Source organism: Podarcis filfolensis (assembly GCF_964270895.1).
Source record: "Podarcis filfolensis genome assembly, chromosome: 9".
NCBI lineage: Eukaryota > Metazoa > Chordata > Lepidosauria > Squamata > Lacertidae > Podarcis > Podarcis filfolensis.
This window is the reverse complement of record NC_139610.1, coordinates 50,382,854-50,395,190: the sequence shown is the minus strand read 5'-3', so window position 1 is coordinate 50,395,190 and position 12,337 is coordinate 50,382,854. Positions and strand designations below refer to the sequence as shown.

The window sequence follows — 12,337 nt, the reverse complement described above, 5'->3', positions numbered from 1 at the left end:
TATGAGCTGAAACTAACATTTTATCATGTCCCTTTTCTTGCAAATATGTTGAACATTTTGTAATGCAGAGGCAGAGTGGAACTAAAACTGAATTTGAGGTCCATGTTGAATTTTTTTCTCCTCCCTGGCAGAGCACCTTATTTTTGAAAATGATTTATTATGATCTATTTAGTCCACTTTTTTAAAAAAAAAAGGAAAAAGAGTAAAAACCCTCCACACCATAACATTCTTAGGATTATAGTGAGATTTGCTTCAGGGGAAGAATAATACATATTTTCCCTGAACTACTAACCTTTTCAAGTTCTCTCTCTTTCCCCCTCTTTCAGTGCAGTGTTAAAGTTGTTGGCAGGTAAAGAATTGCCGGGAGGTGAACTGACATTATAAATGTCAGAGGTCAGCACAGGTGTAGGAGGAAAAAGAAGCTGCTGAAAAATCAAGCTTACCTTTTGTGGGGAAACCTTCCAATTATATCTTTGTTGAAAGTAACAGTCCAGTTTCTAGACTACTTATGGCTTCAGCACTAAAAATAATAAAAGAAATTTGAAAAGGTTATACATGTGGCCAAAAAATACATTATTCCTTGCCTGAAGGGAACACAGCCATCTTTTGAAAATACATTTTTTTTACCATTCTAGCTTTATAAGGGGGATTGTGTTCTGTGAATTATATCTCTTTGTATCTCTTCATGCTTTGAGAATAACAAAAAATGAAGCCCCCGGCTTTAGTCACAAGCCAGGCAGTGTCACAAGGTGACACTCATTAAACAAATTCTCTGTGAAATGATGCTTGTTGCAAATTCTGCTAAAGAAGCAGCACAGAAATAGAATTGCAGAGCTTTGGGTGGAAACGGAGTGCATAGAAGGTACGTTTTAAAATGCATTGCAACCTGAAAGCTGCAAATCCAGCTTTCCTTCTCTAAACCTTGATTTTGTGGGTGAGGAAAAGGTTTAAATAATATCATACCTTCTTCCTGTCATGCAAAGAAATACCTTATCTCAGATTGAGCCAGAGGAAATGTCTTATAATATTAGACTGTATTTCAATTTCTAGCACATCCAGTCATTCCTACAATTAATTGGCCTTTTAACAAGCTATTCAAGCTGTTTCCCATGTAAGCAAGGCTAAGCAGTTCAGCATTGTGTTTGCTAGCTGGGCAGCTTTTGTAGAAAAATACTGCATTTGGTATTGTGAATACAAAAATACAATATTGTTTGAAATACAATGCTTTCTCTTTAATGTATGTACTTTAGTTGTCCTGATTAGCAGGGCTCCACAGTTTTTACTTGCAGTGGCATGTGTTCAATCGCTTTCTGGAGAGGGTGACGAGCCCTGGACTCCCAATCCTGGAGGTGTGGGGCAGGGAGGACTGCTAATGTGATCCATAGAAACACAGGAAGCTGCCTTACACCAAGTCAAACTATCTGGTCTTTCTATTCCACATAATAGTGGATTCATCCCCAAAGTTGAAGGAAAGCATGCAATTTGGTTTGATTCTGCCTCAGGGTAGGGGTACAGAGGTGTAGCATCTTTGCTCTCACCTGCCAGATACTTCAACAACCCAGCAAGTATAGAAACACAACATAGCTCCAGACTCTCCCTTTCCAGCTCTGAGTGAAAGGTGGGACAAGGGCTTCGTTTTTGCTTTGTGTGAAATCCCCACCCTTTTCACCAGCTCCAAGTTGGGAGCTGGGAAAGGGAGTATGGGATTGTCTCTGGTCTCACACCGTCTTTTAGAGGTGAGGTCAGAGACAAGAGCCCATGCCTTTGGAGAGGAATGTATGGTTTTGGTAACCACAAGTTTTGGGTTAACTAATCCCTTCTGATTCAGACAGTTGTTTTTAATGACATTCAGATCTTTTCTAGCTATTGTATTTGTTTCCAGGCGTTGTATAACAGGGAAAGTAGCAGCTCATGGGGAAATATTAGATATTGTATGCACCTTATATATAACTTGTTGAATTTGCAGGGAATTCTGTTACCATGTAAGGGATTGCTACCTTATTTGTTGACCACTACACAACAATCTGTAGTTCAGAGATGGAAATCCTTGGAAGATCTAGACTTACCTGCTTGGCATAGAAATGTTTGAAATACTGCATTCTTGGGGAAAAACACACACACAACATTAGACACCTACCAGGGGAAAAGGAACCACAGACCTTTTATGCCATCTGGAGGAACTTTATTTTATATGCATCTAATAACAATATACATGATTATTATTTTTGTTCCGTTTCCTGTAAGAAAATTTTGGGCAGGAGGGATATTATTTCTACATTCCATTTAATAAAATATTTAGATAATAATAATTGAACAGCTGTTCATTTGCCAAGCACATTTACTGGCCAAAAATTGGTACTTATCATAACTGATTCAAAGTCTATAGTGGTAGAGAAAAGTCTTCCCAATGCTTCCAAAATTCTTTTTTTACTTAGTTTATCACTGCAGCTGATGTAGCATCAGTTCACTGATGCACTACTAACTGTATGCTGCATAGAAACTAGCCATGTCATACCAGCCTTGGGAGCCCAATGTGCTTTACTGTGCTGTCTTACCACCACAGCAGAGCATAGGATACGCCTGTCAATAAGAGCATGCGTAGCCCGAGCATTAAGACAAATAGCATGGATGTTATCTTCCCTGTAACTTCACTGCCATCTAGTGATACCGTAAGAAAAATGTGCTTTGCTTTACAGATCAGCATCTTCATGACTCACTTGTCTAACTATGGGAATGACCGCTTGGGTTTGTACACCTTTGTCAATCTGGCTAATTTTGTTCAGAGCTGGACTAACCTGAAGCTGCAGACACTACCTCCAATTCAGTTGGCTCACAAGTACTTTGAACTCTTCCCAGAGCAAAAGGACCCTCTTTGGCAGGTAAGATTGCAAAAGAAACATGCTATGAGGGATAGAGCGGACAGCTTGCTTAATCTTCTGTGCAGTCAGATAGTCTTTTTCAGCCCTACCTGTAGATCCCAGGGATTGAACATGCAGCATAAAAATCATATACCGCATACATAAAACTGCTTTCTACCCTTAATGCCAGATTATTAATCTGAATCTAACTAAGGAAAGCTTTTGATTGCTAACTGAATGTTATAAAATCAGTATCACTTTTATCATTACTCCCCCTCCCCTTTCTATATCTCTGCTTCTTAAAAACCAGATAAAAGCAAAGTATTTTACACAACCTAGCAACATATATAATTTGGAGATTTTTCTTCCCTTTGTAATCCAATGGTGCCAGTGTGGTGTAGTGGTTAAGAGCGGTAGACTCGTAATCTGGTGAACCAGGTTCGCGTCTCTGCTCCTCCACATGCAGCTGCTGGGTGACCTTGGGCTAGTTACACTTCTCTGAAGTCTCTCAGTCTTACCTCACTGTTTGTTGTGGGGGAGGAAGGGAAAGGAGAATGTTAGCCGCTTTGAGACTCCTTAGGGTGGTGATAAAGCGGGATATCAAATCCAAACTCATGTTGTCTTAGTTGTGTTTGACTCTCCGCGACCCCATGAACCAGAGCATGCCTTGGAAACTCTCACTTTCTTCTCAAAGCTTCTCCTTTTTATGTCCATGGTGTTTTCTTGGCAAAATACTGGAGTGGTTTGCCAGTTCCTTCTCCTGGTGGATCACATTTAGTCTAAACTCTCGGCTATGACCTGTCCATCTTGGGTGGCCCTGCACGGCCATAGCTCAGAGCTTCTTGGAATTATTCAAGCCCCTTCGCCATGACAAGACAGTGATCCATGACAGGGAATGGTGCCTTATTTTTGCCTAAATCTTTATGTTGAAGTTTGAATCATCCTGTGATGTCAGGTTATTGACAAGTGGGTGTCCCCATCCACTTGCCAAAAATGGCCCACATGGTGGTACCAGATATTATGAATAGAATAAATATAAACTATTTTAGCATTGATACTAGATAAACATAAATTAAGGCTGCAATCCTATACACACTTACTTGGGAATAAGCCTCTTTGCACTCAATGCTGATTGCATAGGACTGTGCTATTAGATCATAATAAGGAAACGTGATTCCTAGCAGTAATACTTATTTTATATTCATCATTCAAAAATTAAAGTTAAAAATTAATTTTAATGCTTAGAAATTAAAATTTATCTTGCAACATAATATGTAAACTAGACAATTTAGCTACTGCTGACTAGTAGCAATAATGATGATGATGATGATGATGAAAGATTGCTTTTTCCTTAACTTAGAATCCTTGTGATGACAAGCGACACAGAGATATCTGGTCAAAAGAAAAAACCTGTGATCGGTTACCAAAATTCCTGGTTATTGGACCCCAGAAAACTGGTAAGGGCTTATTGAATTGGCTTGGTAGAAGAAAATATTAGCTAGGAGCAACAGTGATGAACTCAGGCTTATCTACACTGCAGCTTCTATGAACCAACAGAGCACAAGGCTGTTCTGTTTGATTCATAGACCCTGCCCCAACATTACAACTGTCTACTCCAAAATCACTGTTAAATTATAAGTGATTGTATAAAACAAAACATATTTATTTAGAGTTGTGTTCTTCCACACATAACCCAAATACCAGCATACATTTGCTTTCCTTTATTTTTATTATTGGCATTCAGGTGCATTTGAACATTTACTGTATTTGTTATTAATTGATGTTTCAACAATTGAGTTTGTTTTATGATTACTGTAAAGTGTTACAATGTTAATATAATCAAACTGAGTTATTTGCTGGATTGTCATGTTATGTTTTGAATTTATTTAATATTTGATTGCTATTGTAATGATTTATTGATTTGCATTTTTGTTCTATTGTGAGCTACTTTGAGCACATTTTTTAATGGAAAAGTGGTATATAAATTTAAATAAAACAATAAAGCTTCTGCATCTTCTGCAATCTCAGGTGAATGAAATCTCAAGTGTTCTCAGTATAGATACAGCTACTACTTAAATAAATTTCAATTCAGCATTGATCCAAGAAAACTTTTTAAAGACAAGTACTTTTTGTTCATCGAAGAAAGTTTTGCATGCATTTTATACATGTTTTTTAAAGTTCATTGCTGGTATAATTGAGGATGATTATCACAAAATACAAATGTTGTATAAAATTAGGACCCAGTTGATAGAATGTCCTGTCTTGTCTCAACTCTTGGATTTTATTCTCTTTGCAGGTACAACAGCTTTGTATTTGTTCCTGATTATGCATCCATCCATCATTAGTAACTCCCCCAGCCCCAAAACCTTTGAGGAGGTACAGTTCTTTAATAGAAATAACTACCACAGGGGGATTGATTGGTAAGATGGGTTACTAGTATAAATCTCAAAATTTCTATACTGTGCACAATACAAAAATGGCATTACCAATGTGAGGTTGTTTATGCAGACTAAAATAACTTTTACTATTCTAAAAATAAGTGTGTGCAAATAATGTAGCATCAATTACAAATACAAGAAATGCCACCTGTGATTTCTTCCCTTATTTTACCACAGCTATTGGAAAATACTGGTATATTTCAAACAATTAGATACTTCTGATTATACAAAGAGAAGTTTAATTACAATTTGTCACATTATTTAATTGTGCCTTAAATGGAAATGGAGTATTATCTAGCAGCTACAATTCTGAGTCTACCTAAAAGACAATATAAACAACATTCTGTTCTTTACTAAGGTAGCAAGTAGCAATTTAAAAAGAGCCACTGCTGTGTTTCTTACATGTCTCTTTAGAGGTTTCTGTTCACTTTCATAAAAGCTGGTCTTCCTAAACATGCTGCTGCATATGGCTAAAACAGTACTCAAAATGTAGTGGAACGCCAGCCCACATATTTTCAGGTAGATCTATAACCATCCCACACATTTTTAGGGGAACATAGTTGAGTCTGGCTTAACCATTCCACTTCCTTTTTTCTCCCTCTTTGAAACCATCTGACTTCCCTTTACCTCCAGCTTCAGGCACAGCGTTACACAGCAAGATGGGGAATAGCCAGTTTAGCAGTAATTTTAGACGTCTTTGTGTTTTACTCCTCACATGTGCAAGAGGGAAATCCTGTAGGACGTTTTCATGTTCACGTCTCATTAAAATGAATGGGTTCTCTGCAAAAGTAGTCCTTTTCTTGGCATAAATGAACTTCCTCTTGGATTGTGTCCACTGTCTTCTACTTAACCATAATATTATATTATTCCATTCTGTTCTAATATATTAATATTATTCTACTTAACCATAATGTTCTAATTACCCATAATGTTAACAGTGAGGGAAGGTTTATTGATACCATGTAGAGAGTAGTGAGAAAATAATCCTTGAAGAGAGGGCCCCAGTCTTGCATCAGGATATTTTGCCTGATGGACCAATCCCAGAAAAGATCCACTCTAGCAGGTTTTCTCATGGAACTCTGTTCTCACACATTGATGCTGATTCTATAAGAGTAGTCTACTTTCTTAGAATGACAAATGCCATATTGGTTTTATTTTTGCAACAGATTTTTATTATTAAGTCCAACAGGTGGTTTGTGGTTAATAAATATCACATGTTTATTTGGTTAGTCAACTAAAGTGCTTGCTGCTGACTGACTCACACACAGTTTGTCACACACAGTTTGTTCAGATTCTTCCATTTCTGTAAATCTGATCATCAAATGAATTGCAACAACTAAGAACAGCCTCCATGAAGCACTTCTGTTGATAGTATTGTACAGTGTTGTTAAGGAGAAAATAAGATGCATTACTGGGGGGAAAGGAAACAAAATGTTAAAATTTCTCAAATGTTGTTTCCCTGGACAGACTGTCTTCATGGACTCTAACATTTAGCAAGGCTAGTTATAGGGACAACGTATAGCATTGTCTGTGAATCAATATGCTCACAGAGCTGAAAGCAGACATGGAAGGTAGTTGTATTGATTCACAGGCAGTTGTATATGCTTTTCACTCTAACTAGGTTTGTGAGATGTCAGAACTCATAGCAGTCTTGTTTTTCTACCACAAAAGCCTGAATCAAAGGCCACTGACAGAATGGCTGCAGCTTCTGGCCAGATCACATCAACAAATGTTCCTGTTCCAAAACCTCGATAAAATGTGATTCCAGGTGTGTGGTTGGAAAGTTTCTAAACTTCTCATTTATCTAATCAGGAAATACCGTTTAGCAGACAAGTGCAAACATTTGGTTGCTTCTATTTGACAATGACACCTAGGATTGGTTTAACATATTACAAAATATAACAGATAAAGTTTGTCTTTGAATTTTTTTTTAATGTGCTCAAAATAAGTTCCTTTCTGCATAATGCTTGCAACTTCTAAACTGTTCTAAGGAACATATTCTTTTTCTGTAGGTATATGGAATTCTTTCCTGCACCTTCAAACATTACTACAGACTTCCTTTTTGAGAAGAGTGCTAACTATTTCCATTCTGAAGAAGCCCCAAAACGAGCAGCTTCTTTGGTTCCCAAGGCAAAAATCATCACCATTCTCATTGATCCATCAGATCGAGCATACTCCTGGTATCAGGTAGAAGATTTAAGAATTAATTCAGGTTCTGGATTAATATATGATAAAGAATTTTGGGTTGCTTGTTTTAGCATATGCACCTCTATTTTATTTTGAAGTACAAAGCATTATTTGAATTAAGCCTTTCTTAGCAAGTCACCACACAATCCTAGGTATGACTACTCATAAATAAGCCCCATTTATTTCAGTGTATTTATTCCAAGGTAAATGGGATTAAGATTTCAGCATCATTTCTTAATCTATAGGTTTGTATTGGACTGCTGGTAAAGACTGGTGATCCATTCCTTTAATTCTCATAAGTTTATTATAATTCTCATAAGTCTATTATGATATTTCCCCCCCCTTATAGCTAGTTTCTTATAGAATTCAATACTGTTCTAGAAATTTAGAAAGCTGCCTTGTATCAGGTCAGATTATTGGTCTATCTAGCTCTTCAGGGTCTCAGAACTAATCCTACTTGAAGATTCCAGGGACTGAGCTTTGGTGTGGTGTGACAAGCAGCAACAGACTGCTTCAGCCGAAAACTGGATGTATCCTACAAGAGTCAATGGATGTCTCTGGCCTGCCTGCCCCTCAAGCTTCTATTGCCTTAATAGTAATTGTATAGACAACTGCACAGGTTTTCTAGCTGCTAAGCTTATCAACAATAATAGTCCAATGAACAGTGATCTGACTGTCATTGGCACAGGCAGTCATTGGTACAATCATACTACACGGTGTTTCTCATTGCTGAGATGGCGTTTCTAAAATATTTTATTATTTTATTTAGCTTCTTCCCACTTTTACATGGAAAATTAAAGTGAGGGGCAGGTAATTAACAACAAAAATTATATTGGTTATTCTGTGCATACCCTATTAGTGTCTTACTCAAAGTAATCAATAATGTATCCTTACTGGAATTAGTTTATCATATATTTCGTCTGTCCAGTTTCTATAAAATTTACAATTTAGCATTGTCAAGCAATTAAAATTAAAGGAGTATCCTTTTAAGAGTAGAAGCTGGCCACTCTGCTTTCCATTTGCATAACTTCAATATTTTCCCCTCCAGCACCAGCGATCACACAAAGACCCTGCAGCTCTAAAGTTTACCTTCTATCAAGTGATCAGCGCTGGACATCATGCTTCAGCAGAGCTTAAGGCTCTTCAAAAGAAATGTCTAGTACCTGGATGGTATGCTACCCATATAGAAAGATGGCTAACTTACTTTCCACCTTATCAGGTAAATATTTACTCCTTCTCTACTACCTTGTGAAATGTTGATCTTCATGGTAGGCTACTGTTTTAAAATCATTTTGACAACTGTCTGAGCCTTTCTGGATACAGCAAATATCCAGGGGCTTCTTCTCTAAAAGTTAGAATAGTACAACCCATGCATTCATTGGAATGATGTACTTCAGTATTCCCCCCCCCCTTATTTTAAGGTTCTTTCACTTTCTGTCCTATCATAAGTCCCACTATGACCATAGTAGTGACAGGCAGGGCCTACTAAATGAGGTTTCATGTGATAAGTCACTGTCAACCTCTCTGTTGCCGTTGTTTTGCGGTTTCCTGCTAAGATGTTGCCTGATTCGCAGGGTAAGTGGCTCACATGGTCAATCAACTTAAAAATAACTCAGCTGCTTTACCTCCTAGTGCCCCTTGCTCATTCATAGCGGTCCAAGAGGATAACAAGCAATTAAAGAATGGCACACACCCAAAAAACTGTTTCCTGTTCTGCTTCTGAATTTAACTGTCACCAGACTGAATGATATTAAGAAAAAGAAGATATACATATGTTTTATATCTTGCTTTTCTTTTCAAAGCTACATCTGATAGCATTTTTCAGGGCAAACCATAGTTCTAATTTATCTGGATCAAGATCTTTATTTCTCTACCATCACTAGTATTCCAAGCTGCTTCCAATTTAATATCATTTCAGATTTAATTAGTGAGCCATTTACCTCACTCCTAGATCATTAAAAGTGGTGATAAATATGAATGGATTTATTACTGATCCCCGGGGCACCTCAGTTCCTCTTAAAGACTGAGCTTTGCGTATGTGAAAAAATGTTTGAAGTCTGACATATAATGAATTTTAAATACAGTATTCACAGTTGACTTTTCTACCCCCCCCCCCCCCAGTTACTAATTATTGATGGACAGCAGCTGAGAAATGATCCAGCTATCGTGATGGACGAAGTGCAGAAGTTTCTGGGAGTTACTCCTCATTATAATTACTCAGAAGCCCTAACGTGAGTTAATCCATTGATTTATTTAACACAGTTTGCATAATAAGATAAGAGTAAGAACTGCAATAAGGAGCCAGTTTGGACAATAATATCTCAGATTAACAAGCCAAGATATGAGTAAGCATTTTTCCTATGCACAGTCTCTTCACATAAGTTGTAAGTAAAGTAGGAAGTCCATAAGTAACAATAGTTTCCTATTTTGTTTGAACTGGGGAGCAAATGGTTGCCACCTTTTGAGTAAGTTTGACTCAGCTGCAAACCATGATTGAAGACAGGCTTGTAAATAGACGAGCTGACATGCTGTTGTTTTTTGCTAGCCTACTAAGGGGCTAGTGGACTGATTTCATGCTAGCCATAGAGGAGGGAAAGCCTCCTCCTCCATGAGCAGTATATGAAAGCCAACCTCTCTGTCAACAGTTGGCAGAAAGCATTTTTATTAGCTTGCTAATAAAAATGCTTTCTGCCAACTGTGGTGACAGAGAGGGACAACGCTGAGGAATTGTGACTTTCCTTCCACCTCAGACTGGCAGAGAGCATATGGAGAAATCCAGCCCTTCTCTCACTAACTCACCAGCATGGAATTCTGTGCACTTGCTACCTACTGATACCTGTTGACTTGCTAAATACCAAGTTGTTTTAGAATTCTGGCTTGTTCAAAACTTCCTGGTTCAGAAGAAACAAGAAATTGTGGTTGATTTGAGCCTTTTTAATTTGCTTTATTTACAACCCATGCAAAGGGTCAGCATATACAGGAAGAAAGCCTTGTATACAAAAACAAATTGTCTTATTAAGTCAAGACATGATCATCCAAACCAGCTCACTGTTTCTAATTTTAGAAATATGTGGGTTTTTAAACCCCCCCCCATTTAATTCCCATGGATAAATATGTACTCATACATGACCTTATGATATCACGATTTCCTTTCGGGAGTGGAGGTGGGAACAACCCAACTAATTCACAATAATCCTGTTCGCTGTACACAACCACTGGGAAGAAAATTATTTCTGTAAATCTTACTTTAAACATGCATATGGTGAACCACTTTAGAACAGTCAAGACACCAGACAGAAAAAACAAGGACTGTTCTCTATAAATTAGTTCTGCTTTTGAATGGATAAGTGGAACGCCTTTCCACCTCTTTGCTCAGCAGCAGAAGAATCACTATCCATAAGCAGCAAGGACAGAAGCTGCTTTTGATTAGAAAGGCACAACAATGCCAGTGTCAGGGATACAGGACCCACTGTGTATATAATAAATAGTCATGTACACAAACCATTTTGATTCAAACATTTATTCACTTGCCCTTAAAATGAGATTGATAACCTTAGTCTGCTCTTTTGTATGAAATCCCATTGTCTGTTTTCATAAGAAGCTCTCAAAAAAGAATAGTGTTCATTCCCAGACAGTTCTCTATTTAACGCCTCTTAGTCAATTGTGCTGTTCTTTTTTTGTTGAGTATGTGGCAAAAAAACCCGACTTTATCTTCCATGAGATAAAGTCAAGTGCATTGTAAAGACATAATGGATCAAATTCACCCCTAGAATAATTCTATTGAGCTTTCAGCCTCTTTTACACCATACTGCTTGACCTGGATGCTGTGAATTATTCCCATCTGCATCTAATTCCAGCGCATGCTTTTCTTTCCTGTCTACTATTGTTTGCGAACAATGATTTGTTAAAAGATTTCTATTTAGGGTTACTTGTTCACTTAAATGATCTGATACAGCTCTCATAAAAGTACACTCTGAATTTATTTAACCTTGGATGTCTTCTTTTCTTTTTCCATTCAGTTTATATAAGCTGGTGAATATTAATCTTTGCTTAAACCACCAGCGCCCAATATTTTGGACAAGTGTGTCACATATGAAGTCCAGAGTATGACATAGTGCCCCTGTATTGTGCACTACTGTGCCACAATAATCCACCCCGTGCCTTGGGGTAGTGTAAACAGTCAACTTTTTAAAAGAACTAAACAAATTCATGGCAGATGCTATTAATTAACTAGTAGTCATAATGGCCTTATGTTACTTTGGGTATCAGATGCAGTATGTCTCTGAAAACCAGTTCTGGGGTACCCAAGCATGAGCGCTATTGCATTCATGTCCTGCTTGATGGCTTCCCATAAGCATTTGGCTGGCCACTGTGAGAACAGAACATTGCATTAGACAAGCTTTTGATTTAATCTAGCAAGACTCTTCTTATATTCATGCAAACATTGTCCCTCCCAGAAAACGGGCATGGGTGGCACAGGGGGAGCCATCACATGGGCTCCTCACATTGAACCTAGAATTTCTCGTGTTACTCTCATGGTCTGTGAAGGAAGAACATTGTAAATACTCCCACACTAGAGATGTTAATGGGGCTCAGTATTCTCAAGAAGGATAGGTAGAAACAATGAAACAGAACAAATGATATTCATGTTTCTGAGAACTGGTGCACATTAACCTCAACTATAGCTATGGAATTCATGCAGTTGGTTACCCAAGCTGCAAATACAGTAGTTCTGTTTGAATATTCCTGTAATGCATCTTTTGACAGGTAAACTGTCCTTTTTCACACACAAAAAGAAATCCCATAATGCATTTGCAGGGGATCACACAGCACCATTTTTGAAAGGCTGCACCT

The 12,337-nt window shown here is 37.7% G+C and overlaps 1 protein-coding gene and 1 long non-coding RNA gene across 2 annotated transcripts in view; one reads left to right on the top strand and one right to left on the bottom strand.

Moving 5' to 3' along the window:
* Nucleotides 1-12,337, bottom strand: part of LOC310742554 — a 29,310-nt gene that overhangs the window by 3,746 nt on the left and 13,227 nt on the right. Inside the window, exon 2 of the long non-coding RNA XR_014538547.1 lies at nt 444-520. This is a non-coding gene — a long non-coding RNA (uncharacterized lncRNA). The remainder of the gene's footprint in view (nt 1-443; nt 521-12,337) is intronic.
* Nucleotides 1-12,337, top strand: part of LOC310742173 (bifunctional heparan sulfate N-deacetylase/N-sulfotransferase 3-like) — a 56,286-nt gene that overhangs the window by 38,161 nt on the left and 5,788 nt on the right. The window contains 6 exon segments of the mRNA XM_083571159.1: nt 2,697-2,879; nt 4,219-4,315; nt 5,155-5,278; nt 7,309-7,483; nt 8,532-8,702; nt 9,605-9,714. Of these exon segments, the coding sequence (XP_083427285.1) occupies nt 2,697-2,879; nt 4,219-4,315; nt 5,155-5,278; nt 7,309-7,483; nt 8,532-8,702; nt 9,605-9,714 (860 nt within the window).